This window comes from Haliotis rufescens, unplaced genomic scaffold (assembly GCF_023055435.1).
Source record: "Haliotis rufescens isolate VD_foot unplaced genomic scaffold, xgHalRufe1.0.p SCAF_3, whole genome shotgun sequence".
Taxonomy (NCBI): Eukaryota; Metazoa; Mollusca; class Gastropoda; order Lepetellida; family Haliotidae; genus Haliotis; species Haliotis rufescens.
This window is the reverse complement of record NW_025964001.1, coordinates 44,236,077-44,245,529: the sequence shown is the minus strand read 5'-3', so window position 1 is coordinate 44,245,529 and position 9,453 is coordinate 44,236,077. Positions and strand designations below refer to the sequence as shown.

The 9,453-nt window shown below is 37.3% G+C and overlaps 1 protein-coding gene across 3 annotated transcripts in view; it reads right to left on the bottom strand.

The window, feature by feature from the left end:
* Positions 1-1,123: 1,123 nt before the first annotated feature.
* LOC124124098 (muscarinic acetylcholine receptor M1-like) overlaps positions 1,124-9,453 on the bottom strand; it is an 84,279-nt gene continuing 75,949 nt past the window's right edge. For all 3 annotated transcript variants that reach the window (XM_048402992.1, XM_048402991.1, XM_046487220.2), the window contains one exon: positions 1,124-3,371. In XM_048402992.1, the coding sequence (XP_048258949.1) occupies positions 3,196-3,371 (176 nt within the window). In that variant the 3' untranslated portion in view covers positions 1,124-3,195. The remainder of the gene's footprint in view (positions 3,372-9,453) is intronic.

Below are 9,453 nucleotides of genomic sequence, written 5' to 3'. Positions count from 1 at the left end.
CTTTGACTTTTAAGCCACACATTCAAGGACTGATACATTCAAAGCAAAGGCTGTAGTAATTGCACATAATGTTTCCTGCACCTGCACTGTCCACCTGCAAACAGATTCTTATTTCACATGATTCAGATGAAGACAATGAACGTTACACCCATCCCCTGTAAACGCCCATAATATTCCAGCATTGTCTGCACTGACATACTAAAGAACAGGCACGTCCAAATTAACTGAAATTAGTCTACACCTTGTAGGAGTTAACCAATGTCCAAATTTGATTACATCCCACGTAAAAGTAGATTAATTGTACCTCACGGCCATCCACGTGGATCAGATGCTTCTGCACATATTGCAAGGATGCGGAGACAAAGTCGTGGCCTATGGATTACTGAGCGTAATAGAATTACAAGAGCACGAGATGAAGGCTGAACAGAGGGCAGATAACTCTTCAAGGCGTCATTAGGAGGCAATTGCCTTTGTAATCACGTTTCGTTATAGTTTATAGACAAGATGTTAATCGACAGTGTGAAGGAGATTTTATGTGAAATTAAAAGAGGTGTGATGCCATTGATGCCACATTATTAACATTTTAGACGATTATTTGAACTCAGCTCAAATTCATGTCTATAAGAACATATGAGTATCCTGAAAAAGGTACCAACAAATTTTCTTTTTTCAAGAAGGAAAGGTGAGTTCGCTTCAAATGTTCACACTCAACTGAACTGACCATATTAGTTTTCATGGTGAATGCGATTTTTTATGTTTAAATGCAGGACGTTTTGCAGCAATAATGACAACATTATGGGCCACAAATATATATATATATATATATATATATACATATATATTCCCACTGATGAGAAATCGGGCACATATTAATTATTATAGTCTGTGTTACCCTGTTATGGAAGCGATTTTATCCTCCACGCGTACCATTGCTTGTTTCATTTATCGTTGAACTGCTTTAGTACTCATGATATTTGACTACCTTTTCTGACAGTAAGCATTTAATTCTTTATACAACAATATATATTGTCAGCGAATCAAAGGACGTGACTCCGGAAAGAAGCAATCGTACGGTAGCGCCACTTCGCTTCATACTGAAAATAATGAAAACAGTAACCAAACATCATTGTAAATGTTTTATTGTTGACCATGAACATGATGCTATATATGCAGTGACGATTCTCGCTGTTCAAAATGACCCACTTCTCATGGTCAAATATTCTCCCATTTATTAATATATATTTATATATGAGTGTATATATATTTTACTAAACACATACTCTCAGCATACTCATAACATTGCAAATGGATAACTGTACATTATGATATTTCAGGCGAATGGAGTGTGTAGCGGGAGGGGGCGGTAAAAATTCAAAGTAATCGTTATTTTTTAACACGGTGGAGACTCTCTTTTTTCCTCGTGGTATTACTATTATTATGATAATGTTATCTTGTCATTATTGAAATTATTTTAAATTAAGTGGTTAAAGCGTTTGCTCGTCACGCCGAAGACCCGGGTTCGAATCCCATGGGTACAATGTGTGAAGCCCATATCTGGTGCCCCCCTCTGTGATATTGCTGGAATATTGCTCAAAGCGGCGTAAAACCAAACTCACTCACTCACTCACTCACTATTTTAAATTATGATTAAACAAAGCTCACCTGGGAAATCAAAATTTACCTTTGAAACATTGCTCCTGATCTTAATACGTTTTATCTGAAATCACATAACAAATAATAACAATCAATATACCAAAAGAGTGACCAAGGTCACACTATGCGATCACTTCTATTGATGGAGTATTCATGAAAGGTTTCATCAAAATGTTTTTCGGGCTATCCGCCCACTTCCAAACACCTTTTAAATATCGCTTGTCTGCAACCAATAAAAAACACATAACTAATGCTTGAGTTTTTTGTTTTCCATTCTGTACTGAGCAGTGTTAATATGGAATTCCGTATACACCCATAATGATGTAAAGAAACTGCAAAATTAGACAAATATGACTATTAATCTGTATTGCAGATAATATGCACAATATCTTACACAGCTTTTGGCAATATTTTGTAATACTTGTACCGGTTCGTCTTTATAGCTCTATATTGCAACTATGAATATGAAGACAAAATATATCAAATACACTGTTATATCTATTTGTTGAAATTGTTTCAAAATACGCCTTTGTCTAGAGAAAATACTCCTTCGTCACAGAAAAGGTGATGACTATGAATCATATTCATTTTCACATGATTGTTTACAATAATGCCTCAAACACAGTATTGAAGAAGCTATGCTGGCCAACAAGTACACTGAATGTGAAGCAATCGATTATTATTACCAAACACAATTTTGAGGTTTTCCTACTTTGTCCAATGTGAAGTATACCCATCAGATATATCAGTGTAGGAATGAAATAGAAATGAGATATTTCCCAGTTTTGAACAAATCATAAAATAAGGGTTATAAGGAAAAAACATTGATAAACCTGTACATGTATTGCATTTTTGGAAACACAAAATATCGATTCAGATACAAAACTGTAGAAAAGCACTACTTTGCCCGACTGAGCTCTGTATATACAACAATGGCAAACTTCATTGTAAGCCATTTCAAATGTGACTTTATTAGCACTTTTGTGGAAAAACTATACGAATTATTGCAACATATTTTGAAAATGAAAACATGGCATAAAATCATATATCATATTTGCACTAACTGTGATTGTGATGACTATATTGTAGGTGGATATGTATACTTATATTCAGCTCAGTCACACATTAAGCTCACGCTGTGCAGTCTCACAAAACATGCATTCCAAGTCCAGCACCAGACAATAAAAATCTGCCGGTGTCTTACAATGTTGTTATATAAAATTGATTGCTTTAAATTTGTGTTGTTACACCGCAACTACAAAAACAACAAATTGCCTTATTTCTTAAAGGGCGTCATCCACAACTGACGTCCCCGGTAAATTACCCAACAACTTTCAGGTGTAGAAAGGTTAAATACCTCCTGAATATAAGAGTTATCACCCTTTCTTCATGGACATGTCAAGAGACCTTCAACTTTCCTGACTGTTTCCTTGACTTCTCGGTGGGAAGACATTGGTCATGTGACCTTCATTGTGCACCATGGCAACCACATAATGAGCCAATGGCAAGACGTTTTAAAACCAGACGACTTCCTGTTCTCTTTCATCTTGGAATGAACTTGGTGGCGTGGATGGGTGCGATCATCATTTGATGAATGGAGCCTCGTTTTGGAACACACCGACACGTAAGGATCTTCCAGAACGCGCGGCGGAAGTTGACGTTACATAGTGCGTAACATAGTGGATTGATGGTGCTGTTGATGTAACACAACCAGTAACCTGTGAAATGAAAGGAAAGAAAACTCATTAAAAATCACCATCATTTAAAAAAATGACGACACGAATTCAGAACATATAATGAAGTAGCGGTGCTTGATAAATTACAAATTACAGGAAGCAAGACTTAAATTGTAATTTTCTTTGTATCTTAAAACCAGAGGCAGTTACGTGTGTTAGAAGTGGAAAAAAATATTTGACCTGTGTCGGTTTGGTTTTTCTTGCCATGTTAAGATGATTTCCCGAAACGTCATACAAGCTGATATACTCGTAGACGGTGGAATCATCTTGTGTTATTACCCGAAACGTCATACATTTTGAAATGCAAGTACCTTATGGATTCATCTTACGATTTTTACAAAACTTTATACATGTTGAAATACACACATTCATGGATTCACCTTCTGCTGTTTCCTGAAACGTCATTTATTTTGAAAAACAAGTAAACTCTTGATTCATTCTCTGCTATATGAAATACTTGGCATACTGATCATGGCGGCGTTATGTCCACCTCATTCACTAACTCCTAAAAGCAAAATGACTATGTATTCAAAACCTATAAATCGTTTGGTAAAATGAACAACTAATCAATTCCAAATCCTTCACAATGGCATAAAACATAAATCATAATTCAGGAACTACGTGCTTTGTTAATAGTACCACCACACATCTCTCCAACAGTTTTACCCCTTTAAAATCTCGATTTCTCTTTTCCTTGAAATATTATTATGATGGCTATTGTATGCTCATTACATTGACCTCGTGTTTCTTACGAGTCTATGTTCATCATAACATACAGATGAATTATACATATATTGACCACACATCAAACCTTTTATTAGTGGCAACGGATATGTGGACATATTGGCAGATTCCGGAGAAATCAACATGGGAAACTCAAGGAGGCCCGTGTACACCGATGGATGTCTCAATTGGTTTCAGAGTTTCTGCTATCGACTGGAGAAGGTAATTACACGGTCATTGGGTTTGAGATTGCGTCCAAACATCCAGAACAGGAGACGATAGTTGAGGGCGCTTCGCTGAATGTGGGGTGATTAGCCTTCATAACGGTGAGGGGTTACACAAAAGAAAGCTTGTATTTGTCAAGTCCAATATTTAACAAGCATCGTGGTATGTTACTGTTATATATTGCAACATTTATCAGGGATGCAAATATTAACGTTCATGCGTTAATATGTTTACGATTTCATGTGGGCCTTCCCTTAGCATGTTTTTTCTGATGTTGTACCGACTGCTGCAGATGATTGTTGACGTTCATCGTACAATACGAGCGCATGAGTGGGTGAATGCTTGTTAACGCCTAAATCAATAAGAAACTTCTGTACAGCCGACGGGGGAAGCCTAACTTGGCATTACATGTGAAACAGCTGTTTCAGACATCTTGGTAAGATTATGTCTGGATTTAACGAAAGGTATACATGTACGTAGAAACAGAGGGTCGTTTTATACAAGCCTTGACGCAAAAGTATTTGATTTGCAAATCATATAAAATCAGATCGTTTGAAGACTAGAATGTTCATTACATTGTACACACTACAACTATTTCGAACCTATTTAGCGCGATAAATATCGTATCACAACAAACAAAATATATCAGCAATATACCATATTGGAAATATATAAATATGTCTCAGAATAGTGACTAAATTAGCATTGGCCTCAGGCGCCCTCATTCGCTTGTAGGGTTGCGCGAGTCCCACGGGCGTGATCGTGGGTTTGATTCCCAGATTCGCCATATTTATGTTTCTTGGTTTGTAAGCACCATAATCATGTTCCTGTATTTCACCAAAGTGGGAAAGTATACTATAGTTTGCATCACTTCGGGCTTCCTCCCATATCAAACGGAAATAATGTTAAAAAAGGGCGCTATGTCAAACTCACTCACTCCTGCTATTCTAACTTTAGCAATCTTCGAGAAATCTAGTTAAATGAACGCTTCCCCCCTGGGTGGCTACAGGGGCTATATAATTCCAAATTTGTATGAAGCAGGTATCCAACTGACACCAATACAGCAACCTAACATTCACACAGGTAGACTGGTACAGGATACTCTCACAGCTCTGATTTATAGCATGATTTTCTGTAAGCAATTAAAACTTCTCGATAGCCTTTTTTACAAGAAACAGTAATAATTTCCAGAGGAAAATATGGTCACTTTGTCATATTTGCAACATCAAAAAGTTAATCTTGTTACTTCCTCAGATATTGAAATAACATCATTTTTCAATCAAGTGACTAGATTTAATACATGATGCTGCACTATCCCAGTTAGTGTATCATCGACTATTTCAGTTCATCATCTTCTTAGACACTCGTGCAATATCCCCAAATTCATATTTCGGCTTAAAGCCATACGTAACTGCTGCCTTTAGTCAATAAACGACATCGAATTGCCGCAACAGACACGCAAAACATCATATTTAATCAACCAGTCCATCTTCATAAAAAGAAAATCTTTAGTGGAACGTGTTCCATCTACCATCTGAAACTGTAACTGCATCTGAAACAGCCATATTATTCTTTTGACTGGCAATTAGATTTCAAGATGCAAGGGACAATTCTCGTGCCCTAGTGCACTCTATAGACTGTTTATGGCTATCATTTGCACTATGAAATCATTTTGCACGTTGCCAGCGTTCACTATCCCAAGTACACCACAATCAATAGCATGCTGCTGTGACTTGTGCAAGGCCTTGCTGGCAAATGATGCTCTCACAACGTCTGTACTTGTTGTCACAACATGGTAAATGGGCGTGGCGTTATTGTCTGTGAAGTAAGTGCGTCCTGACCTTTTTTCGTGCTGCTATTATTAATGAAAATGCACTAGAATCTCGTAATTATTGTATTAATTTTTGATATTATCTTTAATAATGCAATTCTGATGACAAGGGTACCGACGAGAAGATGGTAAAAGAGATTTCAAAAGTCCAAAATTGATAAGTTGTACCTTAACATATATACTTTTTTTACATTAAATATTATGACAAAGGATATCGAGCTATGGTTGTATATGAACATCGATGCCATAGAATGACAGTGGGAAACTGACAGTCATTAGTAGTGCCTATACGGATAGGAATTTTTTTATTGAAGTATATACCTTATGCTATTTCCCGAAATGGCATACATGAAAAACACGGAGTCGATGGATTATCGTCTGTCCCACTACCCCAAACGTCAAGTTGAAATGCACAAGGACGCGGATTCATTTTATACTATTTCCCAAAATGTCATAAATCAAATACATGTAGATTTTGTTCAAAACGTCATTCATGAAATAAAGGTATTGATTGATTTATCTCGAACTGATACCTGTTTACATGAAATTCACTCAGACAATAGATGTTTATTTCATGCTATTTCCCGAAAGGTCTCACATGACAATACACACGACCGATGGCTTCATTTTATGCTATTTCCCGAAAGGTCTCACATGACAATACACACCACCGATGGCTTCATTTTATGCTATTTCACGAAAGGTCTCACATGACAATACACACCACCGATGGCTTCATTTCATGCTATTTCACGAAGACAATACACACCACCGATGGCTTCATTTTATGCTATTTCACGAAGACAATACACACCACCGATGGCTTCATTTCATGCTATTTCACGAAGACAATACACACCACCGATGGCTTCATTTCATGCTATTTCACGAAGACAATACACACCACCGATGGCTTCATTTTATGCTATTTCACGAAGACAATACACACCACCAATGGCTTCATTTTATGCTATTTCACGAAGACAATACACACCACCAATGGCTTCATTTCATGCTATTTCACGAAGACAATACACACCACCGATGGCTTCATTTTATGCTATTTCACGAAGACAATACACACCACCGATGGCTTCATTTCATGCTATTTCACGAAGACAATACACACCACCGATGGCTTCATTTCATGTTATTTCACGAAGACAATACACACCACCGATGGCTTCATTTCCCGAACTGTCAAACATAAGTGAATATGGTTTTACGCCGCTTTTAGCAATATTCCAGCAACATCACGTCTGGGGACACCGGAAAATGGGCTTCACACATTGTACCCATGTGGGGAATCGAACCTGTGTCGTCGGCGTGACGAGCCAACGATTTCATTACTAGGCTACCCCAACGCCCCTCTGTCAAACATGAATTAAATTTGAGACATCATAAGTTTAATCCACCCTTCACGTGTATTTCAATGTGTATGACCTCTCGGAAAAAAGCGTTAGAAGAAAATCCATCGACTTCAGGCATTTCGGGAAATAGCATAAGATAAAAATTCGTTGTCTATGTGTATTTCATGCATGACATTTTGGGAAATAGCATAATCAATATGTGTTATGCAACATTTATGATGTTTCGGGAAATATCATAGGATAAATCCACCATCGACAAGTATGTCATGTATGACGTTTCAGAAAATATATTGAAAATGAATCCATGAATATGGGTATTTCATGTATCACGTTTCGCGAAATAACATAAGACTGTAATTCATTGTCTACGTAGACTATGGATTAAACTTATGCATGTTGAATACACGTTAGATGACTGATTAAACTTATGATATTTCCCAAAACGTCACACATGTTGAAATACACGTAGACGACTGATGAACCTAATGCTATCTCCCCAAACGTCATACATGTTGAATACACGTTAGATGACTGATTAAACCTTTAATTTCCGAAAACGTCATACTTGAAATTAATGTATGCGATGGATTAAACATTATAACGCGACACTTCACACATGAGGGGCGCTCGTCACGCCGAAGACCCGGGTTCGTTTCCCGACATGGGTACAATGTGTGAAGCCCATTTCTGGTGTCCCCCGTCACGATATTACTGGAATATTGCTTAAAGCGGCATAAAATCAAACTCACTCACTAACACATGAAATGCGTGAAGACAGTGTATTGAACTATGAGACCGACAATGTGATATTATAGGAGAGGCCTGGGATTTTGTTTGGCGATGAGACACTTTTCAGCTGGCGCTGCAAAACCAGATTTTTTTTTATAATTATGACTATGAGCCTAAACGTATTTTGAATACATTGCGACAATGTACATTTTATGGGAGACAGGTTTTTATCAAAAGTCTAAAGCATAATTACTTGTTTCAAGGAGGCTCAGGTTTTCGATAACGGTGCTAAACCCAACTAACTCCCTCTGATAATTTTTCCCGAAACGTCTTACATGGTTAAATACTCGTATTTATGGATTCATCTTAATATGCTTTTTCCTCAATTGTCATACATGAATTATACGTAGACAACGGATTTTAATCTTGTGCTACTTCCCAGATAAAATATTACATGAACTACAGGTTGATGATCGATTCATCTTATGATATTTCCCGATATGTCATACAGCTTGAAATGCACGTAGACGCGTACGATGAATTCATCGCATGTTATTTCCCGAAACATCATACATAAGACATACGAATGCATAGATTCACCTTTTCTATTTCCAGCACTGTCATAAATGCTGGAATACACACGCAGAAGATGGATCCGTTTTCAAAAAAGAATCTATCGATGATCTGGCGAGCGATGCTTAAGTGTGTACGATACCCAATCCGGTGCGTCTTTAAAGAAACAACTTAATATTGGTGAATCATGTACATGAAATAGAAGCTACCCTTAAGCAACACATTTGGTGAACCCTATACCATATAAAGCAACAAAGCGACCATGATATTAATACTTTAGGGAATACTTAATCACAAAAACTTGACAAAACTTAAATTTGAAAAAGGGAAACACCGTAAAACGAACGATGAAAAACGACAGCCGAAAACGCCCTACAAACGACATGATCCGCCACTCAGGGGTTTCCCTTTACTGTTTAAACGGGTTCCGGGTGTTTGACGTGCTGCCCACTCTGCATGCTTCCGCCTCAGATTTTTTAATCGGATTTTTTCGTTGCACGGATTACCGTGGCAAATGCGCAGGTTGATTTCAAGTTTATTCCGGGTGTAGTTGAATTCCATAGGAACAATTATCATATATTTGCATTGCAAATTCATTGATGAAATTCCAAAT